Source organism: Catharus ustulatus, chromosome 3 (genome assembly GCF_009819885.2).
Source record: "Catharus ustulatus isolate bCatUst1 chromosome 3, bCatUst1.pri.v2, whole genome shotgun sequence".
Lineage (NCBI taxonomy): Eukaryota > Metazoa > Chordata > Aves > Passeriformes > Turdidae > Catharus > Catharus ustulatus.
This window is the reverse complement of record NC_046223.1, coordinates 87,539,965-87,564,741: the sequence shown is the minus strand read 5'-3', so window position 1 is coordinate 87,564,741 and position 24,777 is coordinate 87,539,965. Positions and strand designations below refer to the sequence as shown.

The 24,777-nt window shown below is 38.9% G+C and overlaps 1 protein-coding gene across 29 annotated transcripts in view; it reads left to right on the top strand.

The window, feature by feature from the left end:
- The window catches only part of RIMS1 (regulating synaptic membrane exocytosis 1), a 310,442-nt gene that overhangs the window by 253,903 nt on the left and 31,762 nt on the right, over positions 1 to 24,777 (top strand). For 22 of the 29 annotated variants that reach the window (XM_033054843.2, XM_033054842.2, XM_033054822.2 and 19 more), the window contains one exon: positions 18,126 to 18,358. The exons of the other annotated variants lie outside the window; for them this stretch is intronic. In XM_033054843.2, the coding sequence (XP_032910734.1) occupies positions 18,126 to 18,358 (233 nt within the window). The remainder of the gene's footprint in view (positions 1 to 18,125; positions 18,359 to 24,777) is intronic. 29 annotated transcript variants of the gene reach the window in all.

Here is a 24,777-nt window from a genome sequence, read left to right as displayed (position 1 = left end):
CGCCAGCCAGGTACCGGCCAGCCCCCACCACACAGACTGGGCGGCGCCAGCCAGCCTTAGTCCAGCAGCAGCCACACAGGGAGAGAGGGAGCGGCCAGCCCCCAGCCAGCAGCAGTTGCACGGCGAGAGAGGGAGCGGCCAGCCCCCAACCAGCCCCCGCCCCGCAGGCCTGGTGGCACTGGCCAGGCACCGACCAGCCCCCGGCCAGCAGGAGCCGCACAGGGAGAGAGGGAGCAGGCAGCGCCATGCCGCCCCGAGCCACGAATGGTCCCGAGCCGTGGCAGCCCTGAGCCGCCCTGAACCGCAGCAACCCTGAGGTGTGAGCTGTGACTGCCCTGAGCCGCGGCCGCCCCAAGCCCTGCCTTGCCAGCCAGGGGCAGGCGGGAGTGCCAGGCCTCGGGCACGGGGAGGGTGCTTGGGGCTGCATTTGAAGGCTACACCAATCTGTGAAAAATGTTTGCAAATTGAGCACATGCCCGTAAACTCCACGATCGCGGGATTCCGTTACTAATTCTTTACTTTGTTACACATGGCACGGATCTTCGCGGCAAAAAAAAACTGCGCCTTATAGTCCGGTGCGCCTTATATGATCTACAATGTTGCGAAATTTGCCAACTCCCGGCGGGTGCACCTTATAATCCGGTGCGCCTTATGGTCGTGAAATTACTGTAATTTCAATTCATGTCTCTAAATACTGCATTTCATCGTGTCCTAGAATTTTCAGTATTTGACTCTTACAATGGGCTTTTTTCATACAAAAAAGACTTTATTTCATAGACAGAATTTTTCTCAACTAGGCTTTCTCACAATGTCTTTGTGAGGTTCATCAAAAATAGGAATTTTTTTTCCCCATAATTGCATCTAACAGGTTTTTTATCAGAAGTTTTCCTTGAGTTTAGAATATCTGATCATAAATATCAGGACTGGAAGAACCACTACTTGTGTGAGCCTGGCAAGGGTGAAACCTGGGGTCAAATCCTCAACCTCTTCCATTCTTAGCTGAGCACTTTGGGTACAGGTTTGGCTGACCTAGTATACAAAGCCAAGTGTCTCCAGTGGGAGTTCCAGTTCAGCTTCACTCTAGACCAATAAAGTGAGGTGTAATTGAAATTCAGATGCTTTTCCTTTCTGATACTGTCCACAGAATCCATACCTGAGAAATTAGACATTTTGTGGTTGCTTGCTTTAAACTTCTCTAAATTCAGTTAGTACTTTCATAGTGAACAAAATGTGTGGTAGTAACCTACAATGCAGTTCCTTCAGTAGAAATATGAGGAAGACATTAAAAGATTGGAGAAATGGTTGATTGTATTTGGAATAATTTTTTTCATCTTGAGATACATGCTGTGTAACTCCAGTTTTAAAAGCTATATATCTTCAGTGGAATTCACCTAAAAAATAGGTTTTTATTAAATTATTTTTTTAGCTTGCCTAAGCCACCATAAAAAAGAAGAAAACACCTATTGTCTTGAAGGGTTCATCTCATCTTCAGACAGATGTCAAAGACAGGAGAATCACCATTTTCTAGCATTAATTGTTGAAGAAACCCTAGATGATTTGTTTAGATTGGTTGCTTTAATTTTTGGCATTTAAGATTAAAAGTATTCTTTCTCTCAATTGCTAAATTTTCTTTAAGGTCAAGGAATTAGAAGTTTTAAGTTCAATTTTGATTAGTAATTTGAAACTAAAATTTTATTTTTGCCTCCAAATAACCCAATGTTAACATCTATCAAACAGGATGGGATAGAATGGGATGGCATTGTTGAGAAGGAAGAGTAACATTTTTTTTCTATTTGTTTTTGTCATTCCAAAACCACCTATCCAGCATCATCTTCACTTGGAAGCGTGTCAGGCCAGTGGCCATGGCGGCTGTGTGAGCATAATGTTAAGTTTAAGGACAAAGTCTGTTGAAGTGCCTTTTTAATGCACCTACTTTTGCTCTCCAGATATGTTCTAGAGATGAACCTAATATGCACACAGAAACTCAAAGGAGGTGGCTCAGTTCTAGGCATTTCACTCAATTAAGCCATTCAACAAGTATCCTTACCTTGAAGAGTACAGTAGTTTCACGAATACAAGCCGCACGGATTATAAGCCGCACCCCCGGTGCCTCGACAATGTTGCTGTCTTTGTCAATAGATAAGCCGCACCCCGAATATTAGCCGCACTTTCGTTCGTCGCGAGAATCCGTGCGCAGCTTTCACAAATTGGCCAATTAGTAAGAGGATCGCGGCATAGCGGGCTTTACTGGCTCGGGGCGGGGCCAGGCAGGCTCGGCCCGCTCATGGTTGCCGACGGGGCCGGGTGGCCCAGCTCAGCGCCACGGCTCGGCGGGGCTGGCCGGGTGGTGCTGCCGCCGCCGCCGCCGGGCTCGCTGGCCCCCCTCTCCCGTCAGCACCGCCCCGCTGCCGCGTTCGCTCGCCCGGCTGGCAGGGCTGCCGCCGCCGGGCTCGCCGTCCGCCCCGCTACCGCTTTCGCTCGCCCCGCGCCGTGCCTCGCGAGCGCCGCGCCCGCCCCGCGCCGCGCCCGCCCCGCGGCGCTTTCGCGGCTCGTGGCGGCGCTTTCGCGGCGAGCGGCTCGCGGCGAGCGGCTCGCGGTTCGCGGCTCGCGGTTCGCGGCTCGCGGCTCGCGGCGGCGCTTTCGCGGCTCGCGGTTCGCGGCTCGCGGCTCGCGGTTCGCGGCTCGCGGCTCGCGGCTCGCGGCTCGCGGTTCGCGGCTCGCGGCGGCGCTTTCGCGGCTCGCGGTTCGCGGTTCGCGGCGGCGCTTTCGCGGCTCGCGGTTCGCGGCTCGCGGCGGCGCTTTCGCGGCTCGCGGTTCGCGGCTCGCGGTTCGCGGCTCGCGGCGGCGCTTTCGCGGCTCGCGGTTCGCGGCTCGCGGCGGCGCTTTCGCGGCTCGCGGTTCGCGGCTCGCGGCGGCGCTTTCGCGGCTCGCGGTTCGCGGCGAGCGGCGGCGCTTTCGCGAGCGGCGGCGCTTTCGCTCGCCGGGCGGCGCTTTCGCGAGCGCCGCTTTCGCTCGCCCCGCCGGCAGGGCTGCCGCCGCCGCCACCACGCTCGCCGGCCGCCCCCTCCCGTCTGCACCGCCGCCGCGTTTCCTCACCCTGGCCGGCACTGCAGGCCCCCGCACCGCAGGGTTCCCCCACGCTGCTGGCCCCGATTCTGCTGGGCTTCCCCCGCTGCCAGGCAGCCCCACCCGCCGGCCTTCCTGCTTCTGCCATGCTCCCCTGCACTGCTAGCCCCAGTTCTCCCGGGCTCCCCCGCCCTGCTGGCTCAGGCTCTGCCGCCCGCCCCCCACACTGCTGGCCCCGCCTCTGCCAGGCTTTCCCACCTCTGCCGGGGCCGGCCGGGCTCCAGCTTGGCTTGGGGCTGCCGCGGGCTCTCACTTCCGTGTTGGCAGCTTTTAGAATTTTGTTAATAGATTAGCCGCCCCGGAATATTAGCCGCACTTCCGGGTTTCCACCAAAATTTTGGTCAAATTGGTGCGGCTTGTATTCGTGAAATTACTGTAGTCTGGGGTTCAGGTTAGTAACCTGAAGTGATTGATGCAAGTTCTAAATATAAGTATATAAAATAGCTTCTTGCTTTCTAATTTGTTTAGAATATGTTATAGCAAACAGCTTTGTATGAATGAGCTACTCTGCATATGAAATTGTTAGAAACTCTTTCTTCTTACTGTCCTGGGGAGTCTGGTTAACTGCCATGCTCTCTAGTTGTAAGTGCAGAAAAAAATACCAGGAATTTTTAGTATGCAAACAAAAATATTCTGGGACTTTTGATTTGAATCAGAATCAGATTTGCGAATTTGGAGTTGGTGTGTATTTGATGAGTGAAGCCAAATTACCAGTCCTTCTTTATGGAGATTTGCTTTCATCAGTCGTGGTCTCTATGCATCCATAATAGAGTCATGCAGTACTTTGTGCCTCATAAGCTGGAGACCTTACTGTGTGCGTGAAACCTTTCTCGCATCCTAAATGGAGCAGAAGGAAATTTTTTGATGGTTTAATGCAAGTGATAAGAACCCATGATGATTAATCAACACCATATGGGTTTGATCAGACAAAGAAGGACATTTGCTGACTTAATTAAAAATTATTCTAGAGTATGTTATTGCATTACTTTTTGTTTGTAGCCTGTTTATGCAGAGATACCTGGACTTCTTAGTGCTGTTAAGTAGGGAACTGTCCTGCATAGTAAGGGTGAGGTGGAGGCTTCTGTTTTGGAGGAATAACAAGCTACCATAAGGTGTTTGACTTAAATCAAATTTAATAAAATCTACTAAATTTATGAAAGACTAAAGAACTTTTTTTAAGGTGAATATCTCTCACTGTATCTGGATTTCAAACAAATTGACCCTGCATTAGGAATATTACTGTTATCTCTCATTTTAAATTTGAAAACCACATCTTATTAAGAATTGGTTTTTTATCTTGATCAATGTGTGATATAATATCATTATGTCTGTGCCAAATTTTAATCTGTTTTTACACGCTTTTTAAAATTGAATGCTTAAGTGTAATTAAAATATTTTATATGAGCTTATCAAGGAAAGAGGATAATGTAATGGGTTGTAACAGTGGATTTAAACCAGATATAATTAATTTCACATGTTATGCCATGCCACTGAATGGCTTCTATCACAAACACATATATGTTTTTTGGGATTTATGTTCTCTGTATGTCACTGAAGTTTTTACTGTCAGACTACCTGACAAACGTTTTCTTCCCTGGTTTCCAGAACAGAATACACAACTTGTGTGTAGCTGTTCTTCCTTCAGTACACTGACACTTAGCTCTAGTACACTTGAGCTTTAAAACAGGAATGATGAAGTAGAGAAATGATGATTCAGAATCAAGTGAGGAAGTGATTGATGGGTTCATTAGGCAATGGGTGCAGAGAGATGGAGACAGCCAAGACCTCATAAACAACAAAACAGGGCAGGGAGGAGCCACCCTGAGTGTATGCACATGAATAAGGACATGACTGAGAGAAGAGCATTTAGGGAAAGCTCTCATACCTTTTCTGGGAAATCAGCACAAGTATGTGGCTCTCCAGATGGCCTGTGCCCTAAAGTATGGGGAACAAGCAAGAGGAATTAAAGCTTTGTTGTGCAGCTGCAGGGCTATGGTCTTATCATGATTACAGAGAAGTGATGGGTTATCTCATATTACTGGAGCTGCAATCCATAGAAGCACAGGGCTGGATAGCAAGGAGGGTGTGTAGCCCTTCATGTGAGAGCAGAATATGCAGGGAGCTCTGCCTAGAGGTGGGTGATGAACCAGCTGAGAGTTTATAGGTCAGGATTAGAGACTCAACCAATGTCATGGTATTGTGGTTGTCTGCTGTGAACTTCCTGATCAGGAAGAGGAATTAGATGAAACCTTCTTTCAGTTGTAGGTTCTGGTTTTCACGGAGAACTTAAACCATCCTGGTATCTGCTGGCTGAGTAATGCAGAAGGGCACAAGTAATTCAGGAGGTATCTGCAGTGCACTGATGACAGGAAGGAAGGTCTGGAGCAAGCACTCAGCAGAACACGATCTGATCAAGGAACTTTTAATAAACTGGACATGTATAAGTTATTGGCACGTGACAAGGTGTACCCATGAACACTAAACAAGCTGGTGTTGACTGATGTCATTGCAAGGCCAGTCAATAATCTTTGGAATATGGCAGTCAGGGGATGTTCTTGAAGACTGGAAGAAAAATCATCACTACTACATTCAAATAGGGAAAGGGATCTTGGAAACTATAGGCCTGACAGCCTTAGCTCAACCTCTGGGTAGGTGATGGAGCAAATAATCCTGGAAATTATTTCCAAATGTATGTGTAGAACAAGGGGATGATTGTGGATAGTCAGCATGAAGTTGCAAAGGGCAAATTGAACCTGACCAGCCTGATGGCCTTTTTTCATTAGTTGACTAGCTTGATGGATGAGAGTAGAATATCAGATGTTCTCTATCTTGTCTCTGGTAAGAAATTCAACACCCTGTTCTAAAATACCCTCATAGACAAACTGAGGAAGTACAACCTGGGTAAGTAAACAATAAGGCAGATTGGAAACTGGATGAATGTCGGGCTTAGGAGATTGTGACCTGTGACACAAAGTCCAGCTGGAGACAAATCACATTTTTTCTGCAAATTTTTTTAAGCACTGGAACAGGTGGTGCAGAGATTTTGCACAGTCCCAGTATCTCAGGATATCCAAACCCCAAGTAGATATGGCCCTGAGCAACCTGCTCTTACCACACTAGCAGTATGCAGGTGAGTTGGACTTTGCAATCTCCAAAAGTGTCCTCCAACCTCACCTGTTCAGTGACTCTTAGATTTTCATTTCATGCTGCTTATTATGGTGTTCTCTTGCACAAAATGTTCAGTATCTTTAGTTTGGAGCCAGGTGAAGTGACTGGAGGTTTGCCACCTCACTGAGGACAACCAACAGCGTTGAACTGCAGGTCTCTCAGGGTGATGTAGCCAGAGGCCATTCTTTGGATTGGAGATGAATTTTCCAGAGGTTTTCCATCTTCCCACATAGTACATTGAAACTAGTTTCATATAATTTGTAGTGGTGAGGGGCTAGGGAGTCTGAAGGGTCTTTTGACCTCTTCTCAGACTTCCCAGTAATTCTGCTTGCTACATCATAAATCTATGTGATGTCACTGATGCAGTACAGTTGTTCAGTCCTTCTCCCACCCTACCTGCAGACCAGGACTCCAGCCACCCTTCTCAGAACACTGACTCACTAAAATGCAGCACTACTGCACCACAGAGCCAGCTGAACAAAGTTTAACTTCATGTCATAACAGTGAAGGAAAACAACACACCAATTCAAGCATTTGATGAATGAAAAATGAGGTCTGTGTTGAAATAAAGAAACCCAGTCATTTCATGTTAATTACAAAAGTAATTAAAATTTTTATATTGAATTTATGCTACAGTAACTAAGGGTGTAGTCAAGATACTTTACTCACAAAAAATGAATTGTAAAATCTTTTAATTATTGATATAAATATTGCAAACAGAACTAGTGGAGGCAACAACAGAAGAACACTAAAGCTTATTCATCAGAATAAGTAAATCACCTGGAAAATGGGAACAAAGTCACAAGTAGTTTCAGACTTAGTTTCAGGCTTTGTGGAGGATTTTCACTGTGCCACACTCATTATATAAACCTGGAGAAGATCCTGAAAATGTGTGGAATATAACAGATCTTTTGTACCCTGCTAAGTTTGATCCCATATTTCTTCATGGACCAGTGTAAAGCCAAGTTCACATTATATAAAGAAGGGAATGAGCTTTATAAATTTTCAGTGGAATATGCAGTACTGGAGCCTGGCATAGGAGAGATCTGTTTGTGTATACTAGGTAAAACTGGGTATTCCTGGGGCTTATAGCTCTCATTACTGGTACTCTGTGAAAAAATAAATGTTACTTAGTTTATTCAAGGTGGTATCAACCCAGATCATTGTCTGGCAGAGGAGGTATCATATACTTGGAATTAAGGTGGTTCCTCATTCTTGGATTCTGAGAGCCTTCAGAGTGTCATACTAGAAGGCATAGTAGATCATTTTGTGTGCTGTGTGTGCTGTGACACTGCCAAGCAGATCTAAAAAACCCAAACCCCTTTATGGCTTGTGCATGACTACTGTGTGCTATCAGGTAACAATGATCACAGGGCTCTGGCAGCATGCTGAGCTGGATCTCTAACTCAGAAGTAGATGTTAGCAATATATGAAGAGCTAGATCCTATCAACTACAAATCTCCATAGCTACAGAGCCAGTGATGTTGAGCATCAGTCTGTATCACATTGAAAGCTGGTCCTCAAATGGCATTTTCAAAGGGGTGTTTTCTGGGTTTCTGCGTAAATTCTGCCATGTGCAGCATTTCAGAGCATTACTATGGAAGGTGTGGTCCATATTTCTCAGGCCTAAAGCACCGCAGAGTCAAATTACATACCTGCAGCAGTAGCAAAAATGATGAATTCTGCTGCATATATATTCACCTGAGAATCCGATCAACCTTTTCAGTTGTCACATTTCTAAAGATTCTTGAACCAAGTTCTCATTTGCTATTTCTCTTCTGTATTATACCTGCTTCAAAGCCTGTGGAGCTAAGGTCTTTTATAAGGTCTTGCAAATGTATAGATGGCTGAAGCTGAAGTTTATCAGCTGGGCCATGGATCACCAGAATCAGTGCTTCAATAGAAATTGTTTTTAATCAACTCTCAAAGCTCCAGTGCAGTGGTGCTCATTGAAAAGTTACTAGTTTATTTTCTTAATGTGAACTGGCATGGCTTTGGAGACGTAGTGCTGTTATACTCTTTTCTAAAGTTTCCATTTTTAATGGTCAAAATACTAAGTTCCCAATTTATTTTTTTTTTAAATTATGTTTCTGCAAATTTAACTTGACTCAAGAGTATTTATTGACTTGAGTATTCCTTTCTCATGACAAATTGTAGATCCTGCAATTTTCATGTAGAAGAATTTTAAGATGATCCGGCTATATTTCTCATAAGAATGAAATCCTACTCTTCTATGTAAATTGGAATTCCTCCTTTCTAAGGAAGAAATAGAGATACTAGAATTAGTCTACACTAATTAAAGTAATGAGTATATTTTAATGCAATATTTCTTTTGTATTAAAATGTACAAATAACAGTCTTTTCTTCTGGATTGGAAATTTATAAGCTAAAATAAAGTGAATTTCACAGGAAAGTGAAAACCCATGAAACTCCTTAACAAGTGTACACTCAAGGTAGTGGTACATTTTCACTAGAATTAATATACTTGTAATGGTTATTAATAACATTGTACTGTGGAACACATTGACTTAGTGGTAACATTTTAAATCTGAGTTTTGAAAGAACATTAGCTCATATCTTTATTTGAAAACAAGGAGACTTCTGTGTGTGCTTAACAAACTGATTCCTTAATTCAACCTCCTCCTAAAGAAGTAAATGATCTTGACCAACACAGAGAGGTATTTTAAACAAAAAATTTAAACTCCTTGTCTAGTTTTTATGTACAGCAAAAGCTTGAGCTGATGGAAAACTTGTCAGTTTTCAAGTAACTGTGCTGAGTAGCAATAGTATGACTGCTACTTTGCTTTTGTGTGGCAATAGTATGACTGCTAATTTGTTTAAAATACAAGAATTAAAATAGAGAAACATGGATATAAAAAAAACCCCATGGATATAAAAACAGGGGAGGCCTAGAAAGATTATACAGTTTTATTATAGTGCAAAATGAAATTTGTAGTTGTTGCAAATTCCCTAGCAGGGTTAGCAAGGGCTAAGAGCTTCACAGATGTGAACAATTGTGTTGTAGCTGACATCAAACTGATAAATGAAAAAGTTCAGGATGGCAATAGTGTTCATGTTTGCAAAAATAAAGAGTATTTACATAGCAAAAAGCCTTATCAAGATTTTGAGGTGAAGTCATAGGGATAAAGCTTTCTCTAAACTCGTTTAGAGAATGGGGCAGGAATTGTAGAAAGATAACGAATTGCCTTCTTGCCTAGTTTATTACTGCTCTGGGAAATGACTCTCTGCCCCATAGTTTTTATGTGGTTAGTGGCAAGTCATTTCAGACATGCCTTTGTTGGTGGTCATATGCTGCCTGTTGCATGGGAGTTCATTGTGTCTTGATGCTGTGGATTCAATTCCCCATCATGTGGGAAGTTTGGAACAAAACTCACACACAATTCTTTAAGGTTCTGATTTGTTTAACCCGGTGGCAGAGTAAGAGATTGCACAGGTGCATGGTTGCTGAGTTCACCATGCAAAATGTTATGATGGCACATGAAAAATCTTCCTCTGCAAAAGCAGAGAAGACAGTGAGTGTTCTGTGACTACAGACGATAAGTTGAGCATCTTTTGGGAGATCATAATATACTAAATAATTGTAATGGGATATTGAAAATACTTATTTTGTTCAATTTCCACAGGAATTTTTTGGCAATGTTTTGTTTTTGGAAAGGGTGATAAAAAGAATTCATTCCTCAGTTTTCTTACTCTCTTTCTATTTCTGTATCACCATAAATTCTTTCCCTCCAGGGATTATTGACCATTATACTAGCTTTGTACTCCAGTCAGGTGACTTTGTCTTGAGTCATGCCTGATGGCCAACAAACTTGCAGCCCCCCTGCATCCTGGACAGTCCAGCTAATTTCTCTCAAATGCAGAATAGACAAGGGGTGCAATTCCTGGGAAATGCTGACTTTCTGCCTCTGACCTGAAGGCAAAATAGTAATATTCAGGAAATGTACAGTTTATTTAGCAACAGGGCCTGTGAGTGAGTGCAAAGTCACCTTGTAAGAAGAAAGTTCCCTGGTATCTTAACAGTTATCTCTTTGAAATCTAACATGGGAGGTAGGACTTAAAGAAGTTGTTTCACCAAATTGACAGGTGATCAAAAGAATTGGCAGGTACTCTATTTGTGCCAAATAGAAGAATCACCTCATTGGAATCTTTCAATCTGGCATTAACCTCTTCTCAAAGTGAAGTGAATTTATAATTTTGGTTTGTTGTTGCTCTTTTTTTTTTTCTTGTAATTTCTTTAAAAGGGCAATCTGCCATGGTTTATCAGCGGGAACTTAGAACAGATAAAAGAAGAAACTTGACCATGGGCAGAAACCAGACATGGAAATTTTCTGCCTAAATTTTTCATGTTTGACAAACAGAATAAATACAAGTAACAGGCAATGTAATTTTTGTCTAAAATCTTCTCAGTGCAAGCATCCACTGCAACACCTGAAGTAAATTGCCAATCCTACTTTGTTTCTGATTATCCAAATCAGTGCAGCTAAAAACCAAATTCAAAAAAGTTTTCATTACCTGTACATTTCATTAAAGAGAGAAACACACTGAACATGTACTGTGATTACTTAATATTGCTGCTCAGATGATCTGTCTTGGTGGCAAGGACAGGCACTGATTTAACCTGAGTCACAACTTTTGCTTTTTTCAAGGGGAAATAGAGGGCAGTAGTCTCCAAATTATTACCATGAAGGCAATATATAAATGAAAACATTTTAGATAAGCTGCTTAAAAAATATAATGTATCCTCTTTACCCCCAAAGAGTATATTACAGATGGAAACTTCTGGTTCTGAGGTCATTTATATACAACACCAAGGTGAAGCCAGAGTAATTAATGTTCTAATTATTCATTATCTAAAGATAATGATTTTTGAAAATCCATCATTATAAACTGCTTTATGTATCTGTCAGAGAGGGAGGGAGATGGAGTCTTTAATCCCTTCAGAACATCTGTACATGAAAAATGTTCTATGGAGCATTGCTTCTGCATTTTTAATTATCTAATTATGTTTCCTCTTTCAAAGAAAGTGTCACATCACCAGCAGTCCTTCTTAACAATTTGAAAAAGGCAGAAAAATTATTTTAATTGGTTTTTCATTTAATTACTGCAGTTAATAAAGATGAAATGTAATCCATAAACTTTTAGTTTAAGGACATTATGCTAATATTTTAAATAGGCAGTACTTGTTATTTTTAGATTAAAGAAATGTAGAAAAATAGTTTTAACCACGGCTCAGACCTCATAGTGCTGCTCACTTGTTTTATCTTCATCTCAGTTTACTACATTTTTAAAAATTTTATCTACATTTTTTTTGTTAGCCCTGACCTTGCACTGTCCCATTTAGCTTTTCAGATTCTCCTCCTGCATTTCATATTTTGTTGTTATTGCCTGTTGCTGTTATCTACTTTTGAAAAGGAGCAATGAGTATCTATTTATTGTCAATGGTATAGCATTTTTTACATGAAGAGCAGTGAGATCACAGATACTTCAGTACCTCGTGCTTTAGAGGAAAAAAAAACAACAGGGAAAATAACATTACTCCTGAATGTCATACAGAGAAGGAAAAACTGGTGAATTCAGCCTTCTTGACACTGAAGAAAGCTTCCTTCAGTATTGAACAACACATTTTTTTATTTGTCATACACACACATGCACACCCAATATCTATTTTCTTGATAAAGATTTAATATTTACATCCCTTCTATATCTGGTACACATTGACATAATATATATGGAACTATATACAGTCAAGTTTGGGTCATTTGAGCTGTTTGCCCTTTGATTCACATGAGCCTTTCCACATCAGCTTTAATAGCAGTAGTTAACCCTGAGCAGTAGCCCTGGGGTTGCTTTTGTGTTGGTTTCATTTTATGATTCATGTCATTACTTGGCTTCAGGCTGATGGTGCCTTGGGTGTGTGCAGGCAGACTCACGGGCTCCACATACAGAGACAGAGAATGCTTGTTTCAGAGAATATAAATTAAGTTGAAATATTCATGGCAAATAATAAGAATCTGCTTATCTTTTGCTTGGAAAATAGTTAAAATCTGCTTATCTTTTGTGATGTTCAGACTTACTTTCTGAATTGTTATTCTTTCATTTCATGGAGAAATGCTAGTTTTACAAGTCTAAAAAGTAGAAATTTGTCAGAGCTGTGAAGCTGGCACAATTCAGTGGTCAGTGTCCTGAAAAAAGATTATCACAACTCAGATTCTGATATACTGTATTCCAATATGGAAATTTCCTGATCTTCCAAAGTAGGATTTTAACCAGAGGCTGCCGTAACAAAATCTTCCCCAGCCCTTCCCTCAGTGAGAGTTTGCACATTGAACACAGTGGGGCTGGGGATGTGTCATCCCAGGGGGAACAACTGTGTCACTGAGTGGCACTTTCATGCAATATAAGAACATTGTCAACAACAGACATAGCTTACAAATTACTGATCTTTAAATATTGTAATACACCAATAGAACTCTAATATGGTGATTGACAGCATAAGCAAGGGTTTTTTGTGATTCTAATAGCTATTTCATAGGACATATTTCATCCTAGGACAATCTAATATATGATCAATATGCATGTTAAATCAATATGTAGTTCCAGTTGGTACAGACTGTATGAAACACTTATTTGATCAAACCCACTTTTATGGTCTAAAATACTCTTTTGACTAATTAGAGAGAATTATAATATAGGATTTATGTTTGTCCTTCAGTTTGTAAAGCACCATGCTTCAATTAATTTATTAAATGCTGATGAATATTTATAAATATATATTAAAAGTTTTACAGTAATTTATCTTGCAGCAAATATTATATATCATATATAATATCAAATATAAATATCTTCTTAGAATGACAAATTTGTAGATAAGTAATTAAGTGCTTGTATTTATTGATTATATATCATATAATACTAATAACAAGACACTTATTTTTAGAAATGCAATGTTTCTCATTATAAAAATATCTTCCCTTTGGTCCAGAGCTATTATGTGTTTAGGAGATTATTAGTATTCATGAGCTACCTCATGCAAAAGGGTGCCATAGGGGCTTTGAGTTAGTACGTGATGCTGCATTCAGCAGGAGAGAGGGGAAGTGCAGTAGCTTGTGCTGGCGAGGGCCAGGGATTCTGCTGAAAGATTCAAGTTGCTGCAACTGTCTGCAAAGAACTTAAAATATAACATCATCTACACAGAAAGGAATACAGAGCTTCATTTATTTACTCATGGCTTGCATTATGAGGAAAATGGGTGGAGTAAAAATGAGGGCTCATGAAAATAAAAACCTAAAGTATTTTTTAATACATCATCAGTAATTCTAAGAGAATGAAAGAAAATGCTGTCATTTTAGCAATGCCTAACCATTTCAGATTTTTTCTGTGAAAGGATATACTTCCAGATAGGTGAGTTTATGGACAAGTATTTTTCTAGCTTTCTTACCACTGTCTTACTATCTTTCTTTTTCAGGTGGAATGTGCAGGTATTTTATGTAATTACTGAGAGATACTGAATGTATATCTATATACCAGTTTTCCCAAATCAAATGATTTGTCCAGTATGCTTTTATGGCTCTTGAATACATATATAGTAGTTATCTGTACATAAAAAGATATATAATGGTTTAGTACAGGTACTTGGCTTGATTTCAGTTCTATATAGTTGTGTGTGCTGCTCTTTAATATAAGCAAGTATAATCCACAATGCTCTTGTAGCATGTTTATCTTACAGAATTTGTTTCAGGGTTAGTTTTTATGCTAGCTTGTAACTCAAACTACTCTTTGATTAAGTTTTTTGTCTTAATAGCCCATTCTTCATTCCCACAGATAACAACTTTCAGGTAGGGGCAGCTTGCAAAACCAAATGTGTTGCTTTCTTTCAGAGCTCTGATGGCTGACGTGTGAATGCAGTCTTGATGTTGTCTTGTGTAGTTCAGATACAACTTTAGATGGGATCTGTCTCAGCTGCATAAGTTTTGGCAAAAAATATAAGCATTTTTCTCTTGGTAGAGGGAGCAGTGTCTTCCCTGCTGATGCAGGAACTTGGGGGTAGTGTCTGACCCCAGTGCTGGGGAGGCTTCTCTGCTCTTGCTGGGGTTAGAGGGAGGTTTTCTCTGGAGGTTAACTTATATTTAAAAACAAACAAAGAAGTTAAAAATACAATTTCTCTTTCTCTATACTGAATATCTGTGAAGTAATACATGGGCCCATATAGATTGCCTGTAACCATTCTTAATATGCACATCAATTATGTTGTTATGATTATAGTTAGAAATTCTTAGAAATAACATATGACTTTTGCCGAACTATTCATCAGAAGAATTGCTGAAGATCATAAAATAATTGTAAATAAAAATTTAGTGAATTAATTAATTTATGACTTAATGGAGTATACTGATAAGTATGTTACACTTCATTATCCTGCTACAGAAAATAATATTTATTGTGTTATGATTACTAGGTTTAAATATAATTTAATAATTTATCAATTTTAGCCACAAACCAACAAAAACTTGCATCTGCATTTAAATGAATGTGTTAATAACCCCAGCAAGTGTGGAAAACAAAATAAAAATTTAGGTATGTTATTATCAAAACAGTTAAGTGCAAAGGTATATATTCCTGCAGGTCCTTTTCTTGTATGTGCTTCATAAACTAAACTCTAACAGTAGTGAATAAAGCAAGAGTTTGAGCTAGGAACTTTTTCTTCAAGTGATAAACAGTAATGTAATGGTAAAACATTGTGTTTTAAGGGTACTCAATTAGATGGTATAAGAATGCTAAATTTTAAATGCCCATTCTTTTGAGACTGTTTCAGTTAATGAAAAATAATAAACTAGCACAGGGATTAGATGGACGCAAAGAAAACTTAATCTGTTTGCTTTGTTATGACAAGAGGGCATACTGGACAGCTGTAGGATCCTTGGTCCTATGCCCATTTCTAGCAAATTAATTGCTGTTTTGTACTAGTACACTAGAACGTATTTCCTAGGAAAGTAGGACTTTATATGTGCAAGGTAAAAGCAAGTACAAGGTTAATTTGAATTCTAAATTTCTCTGGTTTTGTTTTTTTTTTAATTAAGATAAATATTTTAGTTCTCTCTACCTATTGCCAAGAGTCAAAAACGAAATTTATGTTAGTCTTTGTAAAAATCAATTTTTTCTATTATTCAGAAACTTTCCATCCTCCCTGAATTAGTGAATTCATGCATCAATTTTTTTTTTCCAAAAGTTACAATACTAACTTTATTATTTCTCAACTGATGGACATCACTGCCTCCTAAATGCATAATAAATGAAGTGAGATTAGAGCATTTCAGGTAAAATAAAAGAAAACAAGAAAAAAAAATAAAAACATAGAGATTTTAGAATTTATTATGTTCTTAAACACCTGAAATTCAGTAGAGGAAATTCAATAATATGATAAGTAGTTCTTTCTTTTCATGGCAGATTTTATAGTCCTTTGAACTTTAGTGCTGGATATTATAGGTTTATAGATTATTATTTTAGCAAAGCACATGTCAATATAGTTCAAATGTTGACAGATGCTCTCAAAAGAAGTATTTTCAGTTTCTTTCCCCTCTCTTATTGACATAGTGATGCATAAACTCAAGAATTGACAGAATTGATGACTCCGAGGCTCAAAAGTGGGAACAAAATTGCTACAGAATGCTTTGTGTAGGGGCCATTGTTGGCAACGTATAAACAGTTACTGAAATCCGATTCCAAGTTCTGTTGGAAAGAAATTATCTATATGCAAAGGAGTTGTCCATGTCTAATCCAAGTAGGAAGTAGGATCCTTCAAAATGGGACCTGTGTGATTCCCCCCTCTCCTTGAAATAGTGAAGTGTCTCTTGCTCCAGAGAAGAAACCAGTTAAGATTTGCCTTCTATCACCTTAGAGGCTTTTTCTTTGATACTTGTGTATATATGTGTGGAAGATGGTATTTTTTGAGTTTTGTGTTGGTTTTTTTCCCAGCTAAAATTCTTCTGGGAATGATTGAATATGTTTGTGTGCGCTCACATTTATGTGACAGAGTGTGTGCTGGGGAGAACGGTGATAAAATGCAAAGGAATTCTATACAGAAACTTTAAAATACATGTCTTATATTTTGCCTTGCAAACCCAAAAGCCAGTCAATAATGTTTCTCTGGGATAGGAGGGGACACGGCAGAACCTATTTTAAGCTCAGTGTACCTCAGCTAGTCCACTAAAATATGTTCTTGAATTCTTTAGAATTCTTGAGTTCTTAGCAGCTTGTTCTGTTTGATGGTATGAATGGTTTTTTATCTGAGCTTAACAGGAGCAGATTCTGATTGCTGAGGCTAGTTAAAAACCTATGCAAAGGTCAATAGTGATCTTTCTATGAAGTGTTGTCTATTCAAAGACTTTACTTTTCCACCTTCATTTTCAAAGAATACTGTCTGTTTTTATGTGCTCTTGCCTATCTTCACACATTAGTAACTCTTAACTGCCAGTAAAACAGGGCTGCACTGTTTTAATTATAGTTTAGGGATAAACTTTTTTATTCTTTCCTGGATCTCTCTTGGGACAGGACCGATTCAAATTCCAGCAGGGCCCAGATCCATAGAAGTTACAGGATATCATCTTTTCTCCCACTGATCCCTTCACTTTTTCCCGACCTGATTTCCTATCTGTCTGAAACTTGCCATGACATAAAAAAGCCTCGAACCACACTCTTTCTAATTTTGACTGGGGTAGAGGTAGTGAGGGGTGGATGGGAATGGGGGACCGGAGCAGCCTTTTTATCTGCTGAGGAGGGAACTTGCTGGGAGAGACAGCAGGTCTGTTGGTTAACAAATAAATTTGATTTCAAAATAGTGAAAGACTGAAAAAAAATTCCTAAAATAACATGTTACCAGTAGCTCTACTAATCAGCAATACAAGATCGAGGAATTTCCTACATGCCTGGCTGATTTAACAACTGCAACTGAAGTGAGTCCAGCTGCAATTTAAATTTCTGTGTCTCTACAGAGTGACAACTCACTTTATATTGCCATTAGAGCTGGGGCATTGCTTGGTCACAGCAGACTTAGGACTGTGTATTAGGATGTCCTGTGCGTATTTGAGACTGCTCTCCAAACTGTGTTTGTGGACACTTTATCCTGCATCCATACACTGGAGCAGAAAAAGGATTTGTATAGAAACACTAAAATGCAACTCTATAGCTAAAGGAACTTGAACAGAATTGACAGAGTGATTCATTTTCCTGTCAATCGACAAAAATTCTAGTGGTTTATTAGGGATTCTAGCTCAAAATTATTTTGCCTTCATACTGTGATTATTGCACTTACCTTTAATGAAGTGAGAGACTGAAGACTTAAAACATACCTCATATTACATTATCTCCATGAAAAGTATGAGAATTTAGATGATGATGTCTTCATTTCTGTTAGGTCTTAAGGCTTTGGTGAACAGTACTGATAAGATGCATGTGTTAAAGTACTGGCCCATGTTAATTTTCTTTGGTTGTAAAATTGCTGGTTTATTTTTTTCTGTATTGTGGGGATATAGATAGGAAGGCTTCACATAAATTTTAAATGTCTCTCTGTCGCTCTGAAAAAACATGGGGAAGTGTTAATTTAATTTATTTCCCTCAAAGAAGTGGAGAGCAAACAATAGTATTGGAAATACGTACTATGAGGAGCATCAAATTAAGCTTTCACTTGTGAACCAAATAAAGGGAAATGCATCAAGACTTAAAATTAATTTACTGATTAAAAAAAACCAAAAAGGCTTTTGGAAATGCTGTCACACAGACAAATTAACATGTTTGTTTTTACTTTGTAACTGTAGTACATTTACTCCTAAAATGCAAGGCAGACGGATGGGGACTTCAGGGAGAATCACTAAGAGCACAAGTGTGAGCGGGGAGATGTATAAGCTGGAGCACATTGATGGGAGCCAATCGGACACGGCCGTCGGCATGGTTGGAACAGGTGGGAAGAAAAGGCGTTCCAGCTTTAGTGCCAAAGTGGTTGCCATAGTGTCTCGAAGGAGCAGAAGCACATCTCAACTTAGCCAAACAGGTGAGTGAGACACGCACTCTTTGGAAGCAGGACTCTCACCAAACGTGGTTTACCATAATTTCATCTGTGGCATCTGTGTTACATGTATATGCATATAGACCACTCGAGAGAGGAGGTTTTCCAGCTGTGAATAAATTTCTGAGATACTAATTTTCTTTGATTATTAAACATCTGCAAGAAACAATATACAAATGTCTTTTAGAATATATGCCATAGTGCTTTCTGTCCTGATCAATGAAAACTGTTGTCTCTAAGAAACCTTGTTTACAGGTAGGCCAGGAAATGCAAAGAGACGTGTTGGTATCAGCAGTGGTTTGTTAAGACCAACTTTTTATGTGTAGGAAATTTCTTTTAGCAGAAGAATTGAGTATGAATGTGGAAACTGAAATCTGAGCAAATGAATGGCAGTTATGCAACTGGGATCAGAGGTTGTACCTGTAGTGGCAAAAAATATGTTTTTTAAAACTTTCTTTGTTTTTTTAAGTCAAGAGTTAATCTAGTACTTTATACTTTTTAAAGTAATGCTGGCAAATTGTGGTCAATGATTTCAAATAAATTAGATGACAACATGATGCTTCATTAGGAGCATAAGCCTTCCAACTCTCTTTGTGACTCCAGAAATCTTAAAAGCTTCATATCAGCATAGCCTCTAGGAACAAAAACTCATACAGAAAGATTAAAAAGGGAAGAAGAATGTTTGAAGTCACTGTCCTGCTCCTGAACTGTTCTGCTTTTGTCTTCAGTGGGTGCAGGACCTTACCCTAAGGGTCCTTTCTTACTAAAAGAAGGAAAACAAAGAGGAAAAGCTTCAGCCTAGCAGGCAATGCACTCACATTTGAGCATTCCTCTCACATAGTCAGGGTATATAAACTAAGGTAAGTAACAATATTGTTTATTTAGATCATCAAATATTTCCCCCATTTCCTCTGGTTTTCTCTGATTGCCAGATGAGCAGTAGAATTGATCCTTTCACAGTTAAAGCTTGGTCAGCTTTGAAAAAAAAAAAGATCGTTATACTTTTCTATTTTACTTTTAAGGCAGAAGTACATAATCATGCAGTTGAACCAAATGATAAATGAAACTGGTGTATTTGAAGCCAGAACTGTAATTAATGTTTTGTTCAAGAATGCACTGAGACTAGAATATAGATAGTTGTATACAGTAAGATGCTATTTTAGATGTATCAGAATCAATGGCGTGCTCTGTAAGTAAACAAAAGTGGTGGTGTAATGTAGAAAGGATTTCTACGCTGATATTTTAGCGCACTTAAAATCTGAGCTGTCACTTCCAAGCACTTCTCAGTATCATTGGTTTAAATCTCATATTTTCTTGTTCTTTATAGAAAGGTACTATAGCTCTCCATGTTTTGCTTGGTGTTAATTTCAAAACAATAGGAATTTTGCAAGGAATGGAACGTCTAAAGTTTTAATGAAACTCAAAGAGCAAATAAAATATTAAAAACATTGTTACATATTGTTCATGATTGTAAAACAGTTTAGAATTATCTTTACTTTGTCTTGTGACTCAGGCAAAGAGTATTATCTGTAGCATAATCAGAGCAAATAAAATGTGTCATTTTTTGTCAGTCACTAATTTTGAATTTGTCAAAAATCAGTGAATTAACACATTTTTTAGAACAATATGTGCATGAGACTTGATAGATTTTCCAAATTACATTGTTGGAGACTAAGTACTCATGTCCTAAATCAGGGACCCACTTCCCTTCCTTCCTATATTATACAAAATGAGAGGAGAAACCTAAAAGTGTCCATTTAATTTTAATGTGTTGTGCAACTCACTAATGTTTCCTTTATAGAGAATTATAGAAAATTTCTGATAATAAAATATATACTGGGTACTTCTTTAAAATGTATTTTGTTAAAATTGGTTCTAATAGCCAAGTTCTGAAGTTTTGGAACTGGTGTGAAAATTTATGGGTCTCCAAAAGTGGTGCCAATTAGAAACTTCTGGGACAGATCTTCAGGAACTGGAGGTGTGCTGTTGATGTGGTATATGTGTTTTAAAGGAAGTATAAACATATAGAAAAAAATGTGTGGCCTGCGTAGATTGTTCAGGTTTTATTTCTATGACTTACATGAGTATAAGTAAGGGAAGTATGACACAGATTTGTTTCTGAAAACTCAAAATAGAAGATCAGAAATAAAAAGGCAGATTTTTTTTGAAAAGCATAGGTTCTATATTTTTATGGATTGAGTAGATCTGAAATTCTAGTTTACTGTTCTCTTCAAAGCCAGTAAAGTTCATCATCGTCTCGCTTTTTTTCACTTGAAGAAATAGTCAAAAAGGGCTGAATTTGACTTTTTGTACATAATTCTTCCTTTCAGCATACTGCATGGGTTTAATGTTACATAAAAATGGAAGGGGTGTGTATGGAACTGCTGCAAGGTAGCTATTATTTGTAAGATTTGATTTTCTGTTCAGCTGAAAAAGGAGTGTGTGTGCATGGGCCTGTGTATACATGTTCGTGTCTATACATGTACACATGGATTTCTTTGCACACATGGAGCAAATCCACTTGCATATTGGAGTCATAAGGACCAGCGATCATTATTTTACATACCCTGCTCAGTGCTGTTGGAAAATATTTATTCAGAATATGTGCCTTCTAGATGGGCAGTGAAAGAATTGTTTTCTATTTTTATGTAAATCTCCAACGAAATTATGTATTTTTGCTGCACTTCCTTTTATATTTAAGATTTTGTAATATTTTAGTAACTTTTCTGTGAAATCCCTACTTGTTCTATAACAAATACTATGTATTTATTCCTTGTGCCCACAAATTGGGTAGATTAGATAGTTCACCTGAAAAAACTTTTAATCTTCTGACAGTATTCCTAATGAAAATCCAGCTCTTATAACAGTTAAAAAGAAGAAAAGGAAAAGGGGGAATAAAAAGAAGCAAAACTCCCAAAATGGGCACAGAAAATTGAAAATAGCTCCAGGCATACACAACCATTTTACTTATAATCCAACTTTTCTAGCTTTCTTTGTCAGCTTTATTTTTGGTAAATAAATATATACATATATATAGAATAAATATGTAACTGAAAATTTTCTGAATACAGCAGCTAAACTTTAAATCACAGGAAGGTTATAGAAACTAGATTAGGATAAGAAATCATCATCCGTTGTCTTGATTTTGTATTACAACACTCTATTCCCTTCTACAGAAAATCTTATCTTGTAGTTTCCATAGCAATGAGTGACTGAGGATGGTATTGATCATTCTGCATTGATTTGGGGTTCTAGGTTTTGAATGAGATGAAAACTTCTGTAATAGGAGGGAAGAATTTTATTGCAAAATTTGTACCATATTTAGAGACATAATGATGCATTTCAAAGTGGATAGAGGCAATAGGAGGGGTATCATCAGTAAAACGAGTTCTGTAGAGAAGGAAAACCAAACAGAGGTATTCCCATTCCTGGATCCCTCTCAGTTCTCCTGGTACTTGCAGACATGTGCCTTAAGAAAGCAAATTAATTCCTCCCTTTTGCTTTCTACTCCCTGTTCTGAAGGTTGTGCTTCAGAAAGGTCATCTATTTTAGAAGCACACTTTCCTTCTCTTTAAGTGCAAACAGTGGCTTGCAACTATTTTGACACTATTTTTGGAGGAGATGCAGAGAAGGAGAGCTAAGGAGCTTGGAACAATGGGCAGCATTTCTAGACATTACACTGATGCCAGGTCAATTTTCCAACTGAAAGTACCTTGCCATGTTTATGGTGTGAACCACAATGAGATTTTTCTGTGTAAGAACGAAAGTTACTTCCTTTACATCTCTGTTGGTGAAGTTCAACATCAAAAACCTGAAATGATGCCATAGGCATTGACATTTCAGAGACATAGCATGAAGCAGAGCTGAAATCAAGTGTTGTCACAAGGTGAAAACAGAATGAAGAAAAATTCTTTTCACTTATGTGTGTCTCTGAAGTGCATTCTTGGAGGGAATCTTGAAGTGCTTGTTTGCCTCCCTCAGGAAGTAACTTGCAACCTGAGCAAAAGCACTATCTTATAACATATTTCCCTATGTAAAAAATAGAATTTCCTGCTAAAGTATATTTTCTGTAATTTTATGTATTTTGCCCTATAAAGAAGTGGTTCTCCCTGTGTACTTTTGAATTAAGCTCCAAATTCCCAATTTCAGATAAGGTAGTATCATCTAGGTGAGAAAATTGTCACTGAGCAATATAGTAACCGTGTACCCTACAGTATATTTATGCTCTTTTTGTGAGCTCACTGCAGCTTAAAGAACTCTTCTTCATCCACTTGATGGCCCCATGTTTCACCTTCCAAGACTGGTCTCAAGATGGCTTTCTCTCATGGCTGGCTGACTGAAGTTAAGGTAAAGATTTAGAAAAGTCAACCTCATCCAATACTCTGTTGATGGAGGATGTGATGGTTCACTGGAGGTACTTAGGGACTGTTAACAAGCATCCCCTCTGATAGAAAGCATGGGAATCAGTAAGGAATACTGAATGTCAGGAAGAAACCAGCTAGGAGGGAGACATCAACAGGTTTTATTAAAACGAGCCAGAGAATGTCTGTTAGCTGAACTTTAAGAAAAAATTCAGATTTTGTTAATATTTTATTGAGAGCTAGTGTTTATGCTGCTAGAATATGATGATGAAACTGATTTAGAAAGTCAGTTCCTGGTAATCTAGGGGAAGGATTCTTGGGGATGGTTCTGTGTTGGGCCATGAGTTAGGCTCAATGATCCTTGTGGGTCCCTTCCAACTCTGCTTATTCTGTGATGGATGAACTTGAGGATAGAATAGTTTTTCTCAGTAGAACTCAGAAAAGCTGTGACAATGCAGATTGCAAGTTCACTCCTTTCAGAATGAGTAATGAAAATTTTCAGATGAAGAAAAAAAACGTGGAAGAGCTTTTGAATCTAAAGGATAGAAACTGCTGTAATAGCAAATAAGTATAAATTGGTTATAAATAACTTTTATATTTGTATCAAGATCACAATAAAGTTTCTAACAGTCAGAACAGGGAGAGAAGTATCTTGAACATCTCAGAGCATTTATCACAATAGGGAAAGAGCCTTTTTTTCTTGTAGTTTGTTTCTTATTGAGCATAATACCCCTTTGCTGTTTTTGTAGATTTTTCTGATATTAGTTTTTTGTATTGCTGTTTCTTGTTCATTCAAATGGAATGCTACAAGATACCAGATTTTCTAATGGCAGATTCAAAAAATTAGCTTGGAATTCAGAATTAACATGAGTCTTACAGCTATAGAGTTACCTCACAGGTAGCACCTGGAATACTGTAATTCACATGTTGTTCTGTGATGTTTTTAGAGGAACATTCTGAGGTATTTGCTTGTGTTGGGCATTGATCTCTGCAAGAATGCTTCAAATTTACATATGAGCTTCCTTACCTACAGATATCTCTGTTTTGTTAATCTTAAGTCTGCATGGTTTGAAAATCTTTTCCTTAGACTGTGTGTACTTGAAAAGTAGGTTTCAGCAGCACAGTAGAAGTGTGGTGGTCTGTCCTGCAGCTCCCTCAATAGCCTTGCTTGTCTGTTCAGTATTATCTCTGTGAGAGCTTCCCTATCTGGGTTGGCTTTTTTGCCAGATCATGCCCTTAAGAGCTTGCTCTGCATAATTGTGATGATCTGTGAGGATAATGGCTCTGTTGCACAAAAAAGAAGAATGGAGGGAGATTGACATCTAGAAGGATTTCTCTTTTTAGCCAATCTAAACAAAGTCTGTGGTGAGGCAGCAGGGATGCTCATGGTGCCTTAGGGATGGTGGTAGGATCTGGGCTCTGTACCTGACACCCAACAGGAAAGAGCAGCCCTGGTCCCAGCAAAAACTCTGAGCTGATCCTGCAACCAAATGTTTCTGCAGCAAGGAGTGGGGAAGAGGGGGAGGGTGATGAGCAAGTGGATAAAGAATATTGAAAAAAAAAGAAAAATACCTGAGGAGCTCTTTGTTCTAGTAATGATACTCAGTTCTTTGAAACTCTTGAGTGAATGTAAGCATGTTCTCTTTTATTTACTGTTGCCGTCTTGCTGAGGAATTCACTACCCTTAATAGAAACACAGTTCAGTTCCAGTTACTCATCTTCCAGAAGATTTCCTAATAAGGGCTAGTATTTTCAAAGTCCCACTGCTCTGCTTAGTTAGTGTTACATGTGGTTCTTTTCCTTTTTCCTGAAATGCAAATTGTGACTTTTTATCCTGTTATGCAGTTGCTTGACTTGTACTCAAAGTATTGCTCTGCTTTTGTATTTGCAACTTCTCCCTAGACTTTTAAAGAGATATAACTGCAGCAATAACTGTTCTTAGGGCTATTTCCAATATGTAAGTAGTGTGGGGTTTAGGAAAATTTATAGCTTCCTGAAAATATACAGTAATTTCATGACTATAAGGTGCACCCTTTTGACTAA